General features: G+C 43.4%; 1 protein-coding gene across 2 annotated transcripts in view; it reads left to right on the plus strand.

Moving 5' to 3' along the window:
* PLCB1 (phospholipase C beta 1) overlaps positions 1-18,144 on the plus strand; it is a 449,952-nt gene that overhangs the window by 9,314 nt on the left and 422,494 nt on the right. For both annotated transcript variants that reach the window (XM_009906912.2, XM_054180087.1), the window contains exon 2: positions 4,001-4,078. In XM_009906912.2, the coding sequence (XP_009905214.1) occupies positions 4,001-4,078 (78 nt within the window). The remainder of the gene's footprint in view (positions 1-4,000; positions 4,079-18,144) is intronic.

Genomic DNA, 18,144 nt, shown 5'->3' on the forward strand with positions numbered 1-18,144 from the left:
CACCAAGTGCCACGTCCAATCTCCCCTTGAACACCTCCAGGGACGGTGACTCCACCACCTCCCTGGGCAGCCCATTCCAATGACGAATGACTCGCTCAGTGAAGAACTTTTTCCTCACCTCGAGTCTAAACCTCCCCTGGCACAGCTTGAGACTGTGTCCCCTTGTTCTGGTGCTGATTGCCTGGGAGAAGAGAGCAACCCCTTCCTGTCTACAACCACCTTTCAGGTAGTTGTAGAGGGCAATGAGGTCACCCCTGATCCTTCTCTTCTCCAGGCTAAACAATCGCAGCTCCCTCAGCCTCTCCTCATAGGGCTTGTGCTCAAGGCCTCTCCCCAGCCTTGTTGCCCTTCTCTGGACACGTTCAAGTGTCTCAATGTCCTTCCTAAATTGAGGGGCCCAGAACTGGACACAGTACTCAAGGTGTGGCCTAACCAATGCAGAATCCAGGGGCACAATGACCTCCCTGCTCCTGCTGGCCACACTATTCCTAATACAGGCCAGGATGCCATTGGCCCTCTTGGCCACCTGGGCACACTGCTGGCTCATGTTTAGGCAGGTGTCAATCAGCACCCCCAGGTCCCTCTGTTTGGCAGCTCTCCAGCCACTCTGACCCCAGCCTGTAGCTCTTCATGGGGTTGCCGTGGCCAAAGTGCAGCACCCGGCCCTTGGACTTGTTAAATGCCATCCCATTAGACTCTGCCCATCTGACAGCATCACAGTATAACTAAGGTTGGAAGAGACCCCAAGGTTCATCAAGTCCAACCTGTTTCACATCGCAACAAACCTGTTTCACATCGCAAAGGACTTGGTGTTAATCTGGAATGGGGACAAGCGCTTGCTCAGCTGACTAGAGAAGTTTATTTCCATTCCTCTACACAGAACTAAAGGGTGTGGCTTTAGCTGCAGAGACATCAATGAGTTGTAGTTAGCTTGTAGAATATGCCAGATGTTCTGCAGGTGGCTTACTTTGCTGCAGTTAACTGTGTGCAAGAGTGCCTAAGAGACATGTTACACAGTTGCATGTACAAAGTTATTCTCCGATCCTGTGTTTGTATATGGCATGACAGCGTGGGGTTCCTGTGTTCATCAGCATGTTAACTACGCTATGCTGAATGTCAGCCCAGCACAATTAATTTAGAAAAGAAGCATAATGAAAAGCTGCCTTTTGTAGATTGGAAAAAAAAAATAATTAAAAAATTCGAGTAAACAGCTTCCTGGAGCAAAGAGGATCTTAGATTAAGACTCATCATTATCCATGTCATGATGAGGCTTTTTTTATGTCACCTAATAGATAATGAAGGCTCTTTGCCCTTGTCCTCCACTTTCTAAAGTCTGATTCTAGTAAGCATTTAGAATAGAATAAACCAGGTTGGAAGAGACCTTCGAGATCATCATGTCCAACCTATCATCCAACACTACCCAATCAACTAAACCATGCAACCAAGCATCCTGTCAAGCCTCGCCCTGAACACCCCCAGCGACGGCGACCCCACCACCTCCCCAGGCAGCCCATTCCAGTGGGCAATCACTCTCTCTGTGTAAAACTTCCTCCTAACCTCCAGCCTAAACCTCCCCTGACACAGCCTAGAGACTGTTCCCTCTTGTTCTGGTGCTGGTTGCCTGGGAGAAGAGACCAACCTCCGCCTCACTACAACCTCCCTTCAGGTAGTTGTAGAGAGCAATAAGGTCAACCCTGAGTCTCCTCCTCTCCAGGCTAAGCAACCCCAGCTCCCTCAATCTCTCCTCATAGGGCTTGTGCTCCAAGCCCCTCACCAACTTTGTTGCCCTTTTCTGGACACGCTCCAGCAAGTCAACCTCCTTCCTGAACTGAGGGGCCCAGAACTGGACACAGGACTCGAAGTGCGGCCTAACCAGTGCAGTGTACAGGGGCAGGATGCCCTCCCTGCTCCTGCTGGCCACACTGTTCCTGATGCAGGCCAGGATGCCATTGGCCCTCCTGGCTGCCTGGGCACACTGCAGGCTCATGTTCAGCCTACCATCAACCAGCACCCCCAGGTCCCTCTCTACCTGGCTGCTTTCCAGCCACTCTGACCCCAGCTTGTAGCACTGCATGGGATTGTTGTGGCCAATGTGCAGAACCCGGCACTTGGATGTGTTAAATCTCATGCTGTTTGACTCTGCCCATCTGCCCAGCCTGTCGAGGTCCCTCTGCAGAGCCTCTCTACCCTCCAGCAGATCAACTCCTGCCCCCAGCTTGGTGTCATCAGCAAATTTACTGATGATGGACTCAATGCCCTCATCCAGATCATCAATAAAGATGTTGAAGAGCATGGGGCCCAGCACTGATCCTTGGGGCACACCACTAGTGACTGGCTGCCAGCTGGATGTGGCACCAGTTTCTCCCCTGAAGATGTGTGTAGCTTATCTGAAAGGCAGAAAGACACTTAGTCTTTTCTTTCCTCATTTTACATATTTACACACAGGCTGTGTGGGACATAATGAAATAAGCTAAAGAAATCAGGGTTCTATTTCCAGAGCAGGGTGGTTTGTTTTGTTTTTCCTTCTCGTTTGAATGGCAGAGGTTTATGAACACTTCTGTAGGAGCTTGCAGCTATAGACAGCCAGGCAACATATCTTCAGGGCCTGACATACTTTAAAAGTAAATTTGCCTGTTACTCTCAGTACCTGACTCTCAGGTGTACAAGATGCTAGAAATCATGGAGAACCAGGGGGAGGGGAAAAAAGGTACAAATTCTGTATGCCTGTTCCTTTAGGGGAGGTGGGCACAGCATGATTTTCTTGTGCTGAGGAAAAGAGAGGTCCCTGGTGCTGTGTGAAGGAGCTGTGATCCCATCTGGGACACTCCCTTAGCACTGCCTGGCACTGGTACAGCTGTGCTTTATCCCAGCCTCTGAAAGCTCATGTGGCACCTATTTGGGTACCGATGTACCTGTAGCACAGTTAATACACAGCTGGATGTTCCAGTTACAGGAAGAACTTTTACATTCACTTAAGGGTTTGGATTTCTTCTTAGTGTAGAACTTGCTCTTTTTGTATTTCTCTTGTGCTGAAATAAAATCTGCTTCACACTTGACTCCATTTAATCTTCTACTTGTTCCCCCACAGGCTTCTAACTGGCATCTCACTCAGCTTTTATGGGTCTTATTTTTTTCAACCTGTAAACTGGGAATGCTTCAACTTCTCTGTTTCAGGAAGGCTTGTTGCCAGGAGTTGGGTACTCTGTCACAAAGGGCTGTGCTGGTGACATAGATAGGCGCTATCTTCTTGCATTGGAAATGGCACTTTAAGTTAGTTATTATTTGTTTATGGTAATGTAACTTCCAGTGACCTTATTTAGAATTAACCAGGTTGGAAGAGACCTTAGAGATCATTGTGTCCAACCTATCATCCAACACTACCCAATCAACTAAACCATACAACCAAGCATCCTGTCAAGCCTCGCCCTGAACACCCCCAGCGACGGCGACCCCACCACCTCCTCAGGCAGCCCATTACACTGGTGGGGTGGAATATGTGTACTCCTGTTGCTAAAGTCTTCATAGTTTGATTGTAGAAAAAATACTACTGGAAAGTAATTGACAGAAGTCTTAATGTAGTGGATGCTATTCTAGGTATTCTAGGCAAAACAACTTGACCTGTATCTGAAGTTTAATTTGAATCAAGGTGGGCAGTGGACTGCTGATAACTATAGCACTTTATTGTGTGGACTCTAGTTTGACAGTTGGTGTGTTGTCTGTTTTACTTCAAATACTTCCAGCTTTTCTGGAATAACTCTGTGTTGACAAGTCTGGAGTTATTTAGTGCTCGGTAATGAAAGTACATTATGCCAGAAAAATGGAGATTACGCAGGTGATATTAAATTCTTGTAGTGACATCTTGCTGTTTACTCCTTCAGGGTAACTCCTAGATGTAGTAGTTCATTACTATGGGTGGCAAAGAAGCTTAATGCATAATTATGTGTTCTGCATGCTGACATGGATTTTTTTTCTTTTTTTTTTTCCTTTTCTTCTTTTTCAGGACTCCACTGTTGTGACTCCAATTATTCTCAGAACAGATCCACAGGGATTTTTCTTTTACTGGACAGATCAAAATAAGGTAAGAGAAAAGCTTCCTGTTCCAGAATGGTTCTTTGTGTTTTCTTTGGTGTGATGGGCAAGAATCAGGAGGCTTTGCATGCCAGTCCTGGCATGAGCAGGCAAGCATTACATCAGCATACATTCCTCTGCTCTTCTGGGAAGCAAATACAAATGTGGTTCTTCCCTTGTGACAAAATGTGGAGAGATAGATGGAAGACATAATTTCCAGCCATGTTAATGATCTGATGACCAGTGAGGTGTGTTTGTCTTGGTCTACAGACACCGATCCATTTGGGATGCTGCTGTGCTTCATAGCCGTCATGTGGTTTCTATGTTTTGCCTTCATTACACTGAGGATTTTAGCCATGGTGCATGGCAGATGCAGAATTCCCAGAGGCCAGAAGTCCCTTTCAGTTCTTCCTTCTGAACTGCAGCATGTTCCCTGGCCATGCCTGTTGGGCCACATTGCCACATCTACTAATCCTCACTGGACATGTTCGTCTAAAAACATTCCGGTGTGCTTAGATCACTGTTACGGCTGGGGAGCTGTTGGGAAAGCTCACAGCCTGATTCATTGCTGTGTTACTCTAGTTTCACACCCGTGTCATCCCTTGAAATCAGCATTGTCATGTTTCCAATTGTTGAAGACTGTGGAGCTCCACTAGGGTGATAACCTGAGCAGTTTGTTTTATATGCCATATCAGACATATAACAGAAAATTATTGTTGAGATTTGTTACAGCAAAATTCTCTCTCAAAACTGGCAACTGAATGAGTTCCTCCTGTTTTATACAGATGAGTTTTCAAGTACTTAAGAAGTAGGTGCTTGTACCAGTTCCCTGTTGAAAACTGTGCTAGAACTTGGTAGCACTTGAGCTTTGGCCTTGTGTTGGAGTACATGCCAAAATGAGTAAATACCTGCTTGTAGTATTCTGGCCATGGAAGACTGGTTTACCAGTGGCATAGATGTTTTTTGGGAGTTGCTGTTGATTTTATGTTTAGATACCAGTGTGAAAATTGCTTGAGGAGGTTGCAACCATTATATGTGCAGACTGCTCATGGCTTGGATGGGCGGATGCTTCCCTGGGTCAAAAAGTGGCTGAATGGCCAGGTCCAAGAGTGGTGGTGAATGGAGTTCAATCTAGTTGGCAGCTGGTCACAAGTGGTGTTCCCCAGGGCTCAGTTATGGGGCCAGTTTTCTTTAATATCTTTATCGATGATCTGGACAAGGGAATTGAGTGAACTCTCGGTAAGTTTGTGGGTGACACAAAACTGAGTGAGAGTGGCGATCTGCTTGAGGGTAGGAAGGCTCAGCAGAGTTACTTGAACAGGCTGGATCAATGGGGCTAGGTTAGTTGTATGAGTTGTAATGAGATCAAGTGCTGGGTCCTGCACTTGAATCGTAACAACCCCATGCAGTGCTACAGGCTTGGGAGAGAGTGGCTGGAAAGCTGCCCAGCAGAAAAAGACCTGGCAGCACTGGTTGACAGCCATCTGAACACAAGCCAGCAGTGTGCTCAGGTGGCCAAGAAGGCAGACAGCATCCTGGTCTGTATCAGGAATATGTGGGCAACAGGAGTAGGGAAGTGATTGTGGCCCTGTACTTAGCACTGGTTAGGTTGCAGCTTGAATACCGTGTTCAGTTTTGGAGCCCTCACTACAAGAAAGCTGTTGAGGTGCTGGAGGGTGTCTAGAGAAGGACAATGAAGGGTCTTGAGAACAAGTCTCATGTGGAGTGACTGAGGGAACTTGGATTGCTTAGTTTGGAGAAGAGGAGGCTGAGAGGAGGCTTTATTGTTCTTTACCTGAAAGGAGGCTGTAGTGAGGTGGGGATTGGCCTCTTCTCCCTAGTATTATGTTATAGAACTAGATGAAATCACCTCAAGTTACACCAGGGGAGGTGCAAATTGGATATTAGGAAAAATTTCTGTGTTGGAAAGAGTGGTCAGGCATTGGGGTAGGCTGCCCAGGCAGGTGGGGGATTCATAGTCCTTGAAGGTGTTCAAAAAAGTTGTAGACATGACACTTCAGGGTGTGGTTTAGTGGGCATGGTGGTGTTAGATTGACAGTTGGAGTTAATGTTATTAGAGGTTTTTTCCAACTGAAATGATTCTATGAACAGGCAGTTTGTTATTACATTAGACCATATTTATCTTCCCATACTTCATTTTTAGAGGAGTTGGAACATAGTTTTGACTCAGTGTATTCGGAAATCATACCTGGGAATTACCATAGAAATCTTGTCTGAGCTTTTGCTTATACAAGGTTGTGGGGGACATTAGTGGGTTCATCTGCTGGCAGTTCAAAGTTGTTAAATTACTGCCCAAAGAAGTAGAGTGAATGCCCTCCATAGCTGAAGGCTATGACTGATTTACATCAACCCAGTAGCTATGCTAGAGCACAGGGCAGTCTTCTGTTTTGTTCCTTCCCTTCCATAAACTAATTGTATAAGCCAAAAAATAACAGCTATCTTTGTAGTAATAAATAGAAACCCAGAGTTGATTGGAGAGTTTTTCATTTTTAATATGTTTTGGCACTAAGACCTCCTTCAGTTTCCTACTGTTGTCTGTAAAAACAATGTCTTAAAGCAGTTCTGTGAAGAATAGCTATTTATAGAATTGTTGTTCTCATATTCATGAAAAAGTGTATTTATAATGCTCAGAGCATATTTTGAAAGGTTGGGTGTTTGTACAAGAGACCTGTCAGTTTAAAAATTAAACTTGCAAATCAAGCTTCTGTAAAGGGCAACAAGAAATATTTTTTTCTGGTTAATAATTCAGGACAACTAGGTGAAGCTTGTTTCTAAACACCATTCTAGCAGTGACTGTTTAAAGAAAGTAAATGTATTTCTGTTGGGGTGCACTACCACTGTGACACTGCAAAAAGCAGGAAGGAAATTCCACTTTCTGCTTCTGCAGGGATTGGTTGGGTTTATGTTTATTGTAAAACTACAAATATATAAAGAAAAAGGAATCTATAAAGGATTGTCTCTTAATTTCCTTCTCTTTGTGTAGAGTGATCTGGTGATGACAGTGGAACTATGTGAAGAAATAATATCAGGACAATACAACCTGTGTGATCACATTCTCCTTTTTCCCTTAGTTCTTATCTTTAAAGCAAATGCTTTTCTCATAACGAGGGCCTGTTATTTTCTGTGTATGGAAGAACAGAACTTTCTAAACCAAATGATGAACTGAGACAAGCCTGCCTGCTGGCATCCTTGGTCAGACACAAGGGGAGCTGAATACAAACAGATATGGAGATGAGGCATGAGTAGCTGTCATCTTTCTAACCATTTGACTGTTCCATTTGCCAGAAACTGTGGAAAGCAGCAAAATCCTGCCTGGATAATGGCATGGCTTTTAAACTATGAATCTGTCTCCTTTGGATGCTGTTGCCCTATCAGTGAAGTTACACAGAAGTTACATGAATCACTGAGAAGAAAGCAAAACAAAACCAAACAACCACTCCTTTGTGCTAAATTTTTATTTAACTTAGAGAACTAGTGGTTGTGACTCTACAGCTTTCTTCCCTTCCTTTTCTGTTTCTTTGTTGTAGAGAAAGGAAAATTCTGCTATCTAGCCTTGTAGCTGGACAGTCTTTTAGATTGTTCTCTTTGCAGTTAGATCTCAAAGTTCCTGGTAAAGGTGTGTGTTCAGTTCAGCCCACCACTACTGACCCCATCTTGTAGTTCACTGAATGAACAATCTTCATAGGGTTTACAGCTCAGTTGGCAAGTCTGGCTAATGCTGGAGTCAAGCAGATGATGAGTCAAGCAGATGATGGGTCAAAAAGGCTGTCAGGAAAGTTGTTCATACCAAGTTTTATGTATGTGATATGTGTGGCCTCTTAATTTGCTCTCCTGTAGCTTTCTAATAAAGATTTTAGTAGCAGATTTCATAGTTAGCTTGTAGAACCCATATGCTCCTAATAAGTCATCCTACATTTGTAGCTTAAGCCCTGTGAAGATCCATGCCGCCCATGAAAGACTCTAAAGATGGCCCTTCTTGTACTGTGAGATCACTGGCAGCCAGGCTTAGCTAAGCTGTCATCTCATTGTTTACTTCTAAGAGCAGGAACACAACATGGAAAGAAAGCAAACTGAAGAGAGAAAGAGCCCCCAGAAGCCTGCTTTGCAGCAGTCTCCATCTGACAACTTACTAGCAAGGCCAACAGTAAACTAGTTGCTTAAGACTCCTTCAACATAAAATGAGTATCCATTTGCCTTCACAGTATAACCAAGGTTGGAAGAGACCCCAAGGATCATCAAGTCCAACCTGTCCCAACAGACCTCACAACTAGACCATGGCACCAAGTGCCACGTCCAGTCTCCCCTTGAACACCTCCAGGGACGGTGACTCCACCACCTCCCTGGGCAGCCCATTCCAATGACGAATGACTCGCTCAGTGAAGAACTTTCTCCTCACCTCGAGTCTAAACCTCCCCATACTTGTTTCTTCATGGCTGTGTGTGATTTGACCAAGTAATTAAATTTGGGCTGGCTCCAATGTCTCCTGCCAGGTACCCAGGTCCAACACAACTGGTTTTGGATACTAGCAAGAGCCATATTAAAAAGTGATTGATCAGACTTCTCTATGTGAAATACTTTTATCAGCAAAATAAAGCCTAAGATGAAAATGCATACAGGTTCTTTTGACCAGGTGCCATTACTCTGAGCTTTATGTGCTTGATTTTTCACTTCCCATCCATGTACAGTCATAGCTGCAGTGAAGCTCTATTAGGCAAGTTCATGTAAGCTCTGATCTTACAATTTGGTCATAATGTGGTATCCTGCAGTTTGTCTTGCTTACTGTGTATTTGCATGGTTAAGCATATTTTGCTGTGGTCAGTAAAGATAATCCTGCAATACAGTCATGTGCAGCATTTTGCTATTGAAAACACTTTGTTTTAAATAGATCACAGTATAGTTTTCTGATGATACTGTATTTTGTCAGTAAGAAATTCTTTTGTCGCTGAAGGTTCTGGAGCGTTTCCTTCATCTGTATGCAGAATGCTGGCTGATTTCATATTATAATTGGAATGATTCTCAACATGGGTTTTGAAAAAGAAAAAATAATTAATGTGAGAAGCTCATGTCTCTTACATATCTTACTATTTCACAAACATATCTTAGCTTTAGCAAAACCAGAGAATATTTGTTGCATGTTGTACTTTTATGACCTGATTAAAATACATCTCCATTCCTTGCTACATTTAAAAAAGCGCCATTTCTTACATCTGCTCTTATTCTCATCATGAGCATTGAAGAAAGATCATTCAAAACTCAAACTCAACCAGGTGAAGTGGAATTGCACTAGAATGAAAAGCTAGCACAGCAAAGCCAGAGAAAGACGAATTTCTGTCTGTGAATACATATATCAACAGATGCATAGGCAGAGTAAGAGAAGACATATATTGTCAGTTTGTGAATCATTCTTGCATCTTTTAGCTGGAAGTTGTTACACAATCAAATGGATGTTTGAAGACACTTGATGTTGGCTCAGTGTAATTCTGACAGTGCCTAAGGAAAGGAATAAAAGAAGGAAAGCAACTGACTGCTCTTATGGTGAAGACATTTGGGTTTTTAAAAGTCTAAGAATGGTATCATATGCCATCCTCTTTATCTCATGAGAACATACTGATTGATTCCTCTTTATTTTTGAAAGTAAGTAACTACACTGATGTGGCAGCATGCTGAAAAAACAAAGTATATAGATCCAATCTCATCCACAGCATTATGAAAAGAGATCAGCTAAGTCTGAAAAGTGGTCATGAAACTAAATGTAAGTGTCCCATTCCAAGGAGTCAATAGCCATTTCTAAAGCCTTCTGCAGAAATGTTGTAAATGGATGATGATCCCATTTTGCTGGAAGAAGCTTATGTTGAGAAACTACTTTAAGTGCTGATGTGATACCTACTCCATAGGAAGGGATGTGCGGCTGAAACCTCCCTCTTGCAATTGGAGCCACAGCACAGCCCAAGGGAATAGTTCAGCAAGGAGTCCCCACTTCAGCACTTGCTTGCACAGTTCCTATCTTGAGCTTTTTAGTGTGCTTGAGAGAAGGTGGGGTGATGACACCGCTGCAGTACACAGATGTCTACAGAAAGATGTTTCCTCACCTCTGGCTTGGCCAGACTGATGGGCTGAGGATATCTAAAGGCAGAGACTCAAATTGTACAGCTTTTTAGTTAATGAAAGTTCTTGAGTTTTCAAGAGAAGGAGTGGGGGTTGTTCCTCCTTTTACAGAGATAAGCCTGTTTGCTGTGTGAACATTGCTGACAGCTCATACTAATGTGCTGTAGCTCAGCTGCAGAACATGAGCTTGCTGTAAGAGCCTGTAGCAGTAATACTGTACTTTGAGTTGGAACTTTTGCATTTTATTAGACAGCATGAAGTGGTTCCTTGTGATAAGAGAATTTTTCAGACCTGTAAAGTCCTTTCCCCTTTTGATTATGAGTTGCTTTGGTCCTGTAAACCCAACACAAACTGCAGAGTGAATATGTGAAGTAGAGCCCAAGGGCTGTAGGTAGGATTCTGTAGGACTAGACTTGGCTTCAGCACACTTGTGAATTCTGTGGCAGTCCCCTTGCCCTCATTCAAGTGGAAAATGATGTAGTGTTTTTCCACTTGCTGAGGATTCAGTCTGTGTCATTTAAAAGAGTTATTTGGTGTCAGTTTTCAATTGGGCCTTGAAACAATTGGGTCAATATTTGTACTGACCTACAGGTCAAAGATCTTTTCATTACATCAGTATAGGTTTTAAAGTGTATTTGACTAGCACACAATAAAGACTGAAGTTATCATGCCCATATTTAATAATAATTAATTAATAAAAATGTAATATTTAATAATAGGTTTAAAAATTCCTGCTCCAAATCTCAGCTCTTTGGCCTAAGTTATTCAAGATCCAGGATACTCAGTGTTTCATGTCATTGCTGCAAAACTTCAAGAAGTGCATTGAACATGTATTCACACTTCTCTTTCTGGCATGTAAAAGGAAGGTAACAAAAGGCTAAATAATTAGACCCTTTGAAGAACTGAGATTGTAAATATAACTGTTTGAATGAAAAAAGATGGTGCATGTCTTTCCACATAAAGACTTATTTTATTTTAACATGTACAATGAAAAACTGACTCTCCTTCTTCATTCTTGTAGCATCTCTAGCTTTTCAGTAGTCAACACGGCTTAGTGTTAATTCTGCTTAATAATGAATGTTGAATATATGGGCCTCTATATTGCATGGTTTGTCATATGAATAGATTTGCCTTTACTTCAGCTGCAAAACACAGGCTTAGATCCATGTACCATGTTGGCATTCTGCCAGGCACTGAACGAGATTGGTATATTTAGGTCTTTAAGTAATAGAATACATACATACATAGAATAAACCAGGTTGGAAGAGACCTTCAAGATCATCGTGTCCAACCCATCAACCAATCCAACACCACCCAAACATCTAACCCACGGCACCAAGCACCCCATCAAGTCTTCTGAAAACCTCCAATGATGGCGACTCCACCACCTCCCCAGGCAGCCCATTCCCATGGGCAATCACTCTTTCTGTATGGAACTTTTTCCTAACATCTAGCCTGAACCTCCCCTGGCGCAGCCTGAGACTGTGCCCTCTTGTTCTGGTACTGGCCGCCTGGGAGAAGAGACCAACATCTGTCTGTCTACAACCTCCCTTCAGGTAGTTGTAGAGAGTAATAAGGTCACCCCTGAGTCTCCTCTTCTCCAGGCTAAGCAACCCCAGCTCCCTCAGCCTCTCCTCATAGGGCTTGTGTTCCAAACCCCTCACCAACTTTGTTGCTCTTCTCTGGACTCGTTCCAGCAAGTCAGCATCCTTCCTAATGGGGTGTTATTGTTCATTATTAGCAAATTCTGTTTTAGATGGCTTGTTTTCTCAATGCTCTAGTACTTGTGGTCCTTCTTTGTTAGCTTCTGTAAAAACATGATGTATAGTCTAGTTACATACTCAAGTGTCAAACTGGCACGAATGGAAATAATACCAAAGCTAGAAAAGTTTGTTGTTGGAAGACTCTTTTGAAGAGACTCCTACTGAAGGGGAAGTTAAATTTATTGCATGAAAGGCATTGCTCAAGACTTGCTCCATGTGGCACTCTCCATTTACTGCATATGTCAATTGAGCACAAAGCTGCCGGTGGATTGCCTCTGATACTTGAGTGTAGGAGTCAGAGTCACTTGCTGTATTTCAATTTAAAGAGTGAGGGGTTTCAGGCTCTTGAAGGTGGAGGAGGTTGTGTGGAGGTGATGCTAGTCTTTTGGTACAATTGGAGTTGGGTTGGTATCTTTTTTTTTTCAAAATGCCTCACATGCTGGAAGAGGTGGCAGTAGTTTTCACTGGGAATCTGGATGAGAACTCCCCTGGGATAAGGAGTTGTATGGTCTAGTGTGAGGTTTTGCTTTTTAATGACACTGGAAACTGGGAGTGAACCTAAAGCAGCTAGTAAAATAAAAGGGCTATCACAGCAAAAAAAGTTAATTGTCAAAAGCAGAGAATCTAAATCTATAACAGGATATCATGGGCTGAGTTGAATCTGTTGCTGATACTCAATACCATCATGCCAGCTTCAAAATTACAATGCTGGCTGGGGCAATGTATTACGGGGTGTGAAGCTCAGATTATAACACAGAGGCTCCCTGTTCCTGTGGCTGCTTCTGGTTTTTGGAGTGTTGGTCTTTTCGGCTGGGCAGGCTGCTTGTCAGGGTGTGGGAGAGGTTGTTGACTTCTGCTGCTGCTTTTGCATTTTGCTATGCTTTTCTGTAAATACACTAAGGTAATTGTACAACTTATCTCATTAAACACTCTTGATCTCAACCTAAAGTTTTTTGTGTTACTTTCCCTTTTTCCCCTATCAGTGTGGGAAGAGGGGGAGAGGGGGCTTCTGAGAGTGGGCTGTGTTAACCTAGGAAAGTTAGATTTGGGAGTCTTGACATGTACTTGGAGTAACTGAGGGGAAAAAGAATTCAAAGGTTGAGCTTCTACCTCTGATAGCAGCCTGAACAGTAATCCTGAAAAGTTCACCTGTGTGCATTTGATTTCTCCTTAATACAGAAATAACTCCTCACCTCTGTCTTTGAAGGGAATACTTAAGGGTTCAGAAATGACACCCAGTACATGAGCTATCACCCATACTCTTGGGGCCATGATGGAAATGGTGTGCCAGTGCCTTTTTCAGTGAAGGGCACAGTGTCCTTGCAATCTTCTTGTGGCATTTTGAAGTGAGGAAAATGTCAAGCTCAACAGCACAATAGGGGAGTCAGCCTAGCAGCAGTTTGTGGTCACCTGGAAGTTGCAGCCAATGACTTTTCACTACCATTTAAACACCACCAGTGAATGGAATAAAAGAAGATGAAGAAAAGTTGCAAAGGATTGTCAGAGATAGTGAAATTGGGAGGAAATACTTCATGGAGGTCAACTTCCCATCAGACTGCTGATTTAGTTTTTGAAAGGAAATCTTTCTGCTTTCAAAACATGGAAATTGTTCAAGATCCATTAGGGAAATAGTACTACACCAAATACAGAAGATCTCTAATAAGCATTTCCCACTGCTAAATATCTCCCTTATTGCTGTGAGGGAGGCCGGAATACAAAATGAGGTTTGGATTTAATCCACAACATAGGTCCAGTTTCTGAAACAAATAAGCCAAAGGAGCTTCAAAAAGGGAAGATGACTCTGGAGTCAGGCAATTTTATGTACTGTTCAATTCTCAGGTACTGAGACCTATCCTAATGTATTTTGGGATATACAAGACTTGTTATCTTTATCTTATTGAAAGTGGGTTGTGACTTTCCTATTAAGATGAGATCATAGGTTGCTTTTTGCTTAGATGGGCTGGAATTTGATAAGCTTTCGTGGTAGACAGCTGTAAATGTTGAATTTTACAAAAAGATTGTAAACTTGGGTTCTTGTGCAAGAGACCTGTATGGTCTGACTGCTGGAGACTAGTTTTGTGGTTTTGTTCTGGCCTTAACTAGTAGCAATGTATGCTTTTAGGAAACAGCTGGGAAATAGGAGACCTGTGTGCTTGCCTCTTCTTGATTGTGATTTACTCAGCAGTGGGCTGCTCTGTCTCCCCTTACCTGTTTCCCATCCTACCCTGACTGTGTATTTGAGAAGCCCTCTGTGAGCAGTGCTGCAGCAGGGACAGCCTGTTACTGCTGAATTAGCACTTGATACAGCATGGTTCCATCTAGCAGTACATGTGCTTTGGTGTTGGAGATGTCAATGTATTCTAGCTGAGAAAGGTGTGTGTTAAATAGAGACAATGGTGGGTAATAAGCTAGGCTTCAGTCTTCTTTCTCCTCCTTAATTAAAAGGCTCTTGTGTTCATGCCCACAGCTTGTATATAGATTTGGTTGAATATGCAGTGCTGGCTTTGCTCACTGAACTATTGTTAGAACAGTTCGAAAATTGGCTTCTAGGGCATGAGCTTTCCTGATTGTTGGGAAGATAACTCATCTCTTGGATGGCCTGTCAAATTGCTTTATCTGCTGAAGCCCTGCCAGTTCAGGTACTCTTCTCAAATGCCCAATATCCTAGCTGTTTGCCCTCCCCACTATGTTTTCAGGTTTTTGTTTGGTTGGGTTTTTTAATTATACTCACCCCCACCCCTTTTTAAGAGATTGTGCTCTGAAAGTAAATCATCTGCGTTCTGTCTCCATGTGTGTTCTCTTCCTGTGTGAGTGTATGCTGTCCTTTGGAAGTTTTGATTTATTTATTTAAAAAAAATTTAAGGAACTTGTCACTTGTAATTCAATAACATTTCTCTAATAATAAATGTTGGGTTTGCATTACTACTGGTCTTCTTTGCTTTAAGGCTTTTTACCAGTAAAAAGTGTAAGTGTGTAAGGACAGAAGACATCCGTAGGCTCTTCTTTTAGAGTCTTTCAGTCCCATCTTCTTTACTTTAATGACAAGCTTCGTTGACTCCATCATCAGTAAATTTGCTGATGACACCAAGCTGGGGGCAGGAGTTGATCTGCTGGAGGGTAGAGAGGCTCTGCAGAGGGACCTCGACAGGCTGGACAGATGGGCAGAGTCCAACGGCATGAGATTGAACACATCCAAGTTCCAGGTTCTGCACATTGGCCACAACAACCCCATGCAGAGCTACAGGCTGGTGTCAGAGTGGCTGGAGAGCAGCCAGGCAGAGAGGGACCTGGGGGTGCTGGTTGATGGTAGACTGAACATGAGCCTGCAGTGTGCCCAGGCAGCTAAGAGGGCCAATGGCATCCTGGCCTGCATCAGGAACAGTGTGGCCAGCAGGAGCAGGGAGGGCATTCTGCCCCTGTACACTGCACTGGTTAGGCCGCACCTCGAGTACTGTGTCCAGTTCTGGGCCCCTCAGTTTAGGAAGGAGGTTGACTTGCTGGAGCGTGTCCAGAGAAGGGCAACAAAGTTGGTGAGGGGTTTGGAACATAAGCCCTACGAGGAGAGGCTGAGGGAGCTGGGGTTGCTTAGCCTGGAGAAGAGGAGACTCAGGGGTGACCTTATTGCTCTCTAGAACTACCTGAAGGGAGGTTGTAGACAGACGGATGTTGGTCTCTTCTCCCAGGCGGCCAGCACCAGGACAAGAGGACACAGTCTCAGGCTGCGCCAGGGGAGGCTCAGGCTAGATGTTAGGAAAAAGTTCTATACAGAAAGAGTGATTGCCCATTGGAATGGGCTGCCTGGGGAGGTGGTGGAGTTGCCATCACTGGAGGTTTTCAGGAGAAGACTTGATGGGGTGCTTGGTGCCGTGGGTTAATTGTTTGGGTGGTGTTGGATTGGTTGATGGGTTGGACGCGATGATCTTGAAGGTCTCTTCCAACCTGGTTTATTCTATGTATTCTATGTATTATAAATCCCAGTACTGGGAAGACACACAACCTCATGCTACAAATCATAGGAGTTTTAGGTTCACTGGGTGTGTCTCTGTGGCTGCTACTTTTAAGTATTTCTGATTATACCAATGCTGTGTACATTGTCGGTCTTCTCCAAATGTTCTGCTGCATTAGAAGGTCTGTAAAATCTGCAGCCTCTGCCAATGGTGTATATATCACTGCAGCCTGGCTTTCCATTTTCCTGATGTTTTGTGCTGCTGTATCTCCTCCAGGCAGTGATTTTGCTACTAAAATTCTGAATAAGCTCTAGAAGATACCAAACTCCCCCAAAGAGGGGAGACTGTGTGCTGTGCCTTGCCTTAACTGTGTTGTGTACATGTGCACACCCATGTGCTGCCAGTAGGCAGACCTCTGGTTTTTTCCTTTTCAGAGTTAGGCAGGAAATGAGTATTGGTCTTCATTGCTTCTCCTAATTAATCTTTCCATATAGGCATGCTTCCCAGTGTATTGCAAATCCTTGATGTCGTTGTCCATCCTTCACTTATTAAGAAAAGACAATAATGCATTTGTCTCTGATACCTGATGTGGAACAGCATGCACTTGAGCTGGGTGGGAAGACTAGGTGATATGATGTAGATGATTTAGGTTTCTGTCTTCATTCACATCCCAGAAAAAATTTCCATTGTCTGAATTTTTAGAGTGGACACTGAGCCTGCTTTTAAGACTGTCACATGCTTTTATCCAAGATGCACTTTGCACTGTTGTGAGAGAAACAAGATACATTGACATCCTTTATCTCCAGGGCATGTTAAACACCGGCTGTCCAATAACTGTTTTGTCTGTAGAGCTATATGTAACATAGCTGTTTCAAGGCTACAGTTATACATCAAAAGTGTAGTTCTACCCATGCACCACATCCCAAAGAGCTCTTGTACCATCTAGGGGCTGGGGATTACTAGAACCTCCCCCTGATCTTAAGGCTGGTCACAGCGTGCTTGCAGAGCTTCACTGAGCATTTTGATACTGCCATGGCTGCAGCATCTGTGGGCACCATCAGACTAGTGGTGTGCTGCTAAGCGTATAGCAGGACATCCCTGGATACCCCACACGACAAAATCTGCCTTAGAACTGGAGAAGACTATGCGTTCTTAGCCAATACTGCCCAGCTGTGGTGCCAGCTATTGCAGATATTGTTTACTGGTAGGCAGCTTGCAGCTGACCTAGGCTGCCTTGCTGATCACAATATGCTGAAAAAAACCATGAATTGTAGCGTATTTACCTGTATGATATGTTTCACTTAAGAGGACTGTGGATAATACATACCAGGTGGTTTACTACCCAGGGAGCTCATTATCTCTGATTGATGAGCAGCAGTAAGTGCTGTCTAACAACAGTAGTAGTAAAAATATTGATTAGTAGGGTGCAGCTGTCTGGTACAAAGCGATGCTCATTCAGGCCCCTGTTGAAATGATAATGACATTTTGAAGGAAGTTGCTTTTTAGTGGGTTTTTTTTCTAGCTGCTCTGGCTTTATCCAGGACAGTTAGGTATAAGGTCTTACTTAATTAAAAAGTACTATGAAGTGGAACCCTAATACCTGAAAGATAGGAATGTGGCAAAAAAATTATGCAGGGAGTGCAATTAGAGAAATGGGTAACTTGTCTTAGGCACTTTCAACTTGGAGACTGGGAAAAGTGAAAAATGCTGTCTATTTAAAGGAATTTGAAGAACAATAGAGTGCCTTACAAAAGGTAGCTTTATTCTGTGATTTCCATTCAAAGAAAAAAGAAAACAAGGTGTTTTTTCTACTTTTAATCCCAATTTGCTTGCTGAATAGTGAAATAAGAATAAGTCTGTGTTGTTGGTGAAGAACACCCTTCCAAATGAAGGCAAGACAGGACTTTCTGAGCTGTGTTTTCCCTTGCCATTGAAGTCCGTGTTGCAGTGGTGCATCTCAAAATCATGTCGAGCGCTTCTGCCATCCAGTCTGCCATAACCAGATTCTTACTCAGTCACTGGCTCATGCTGTAATTAAAAGTTCCCAGACATGCTTGAAGGGCAGCTGGCATCATGCACGTTGAGCACCAGCCGTGCTGTTCCAAGGACAGTCTGAGTCTTAAGGAGTCACATACCACAGCAGAGGATTAGACTGGATCATTAAATGTCGTATCTGTTTCTCCCTGCACCAGGAAAAATACCTGATTATGCTAATACTTTGGGACTTGTAGGTAACTGGA

This window comes from Dryobates pubescens, chromosome 3 (assembly GCF_014839835.1).
Source record: "Dryobates pubescens isolate bDryPub1 chromosome 3, bDryPub1.pri, whole genome shotgun sequence".
Lineage (NCBI taxonomy): Eukaryota > Metazoa > Chordata > Aves > Piciformes > Picidae > Dryobates > Dryobates pubescens.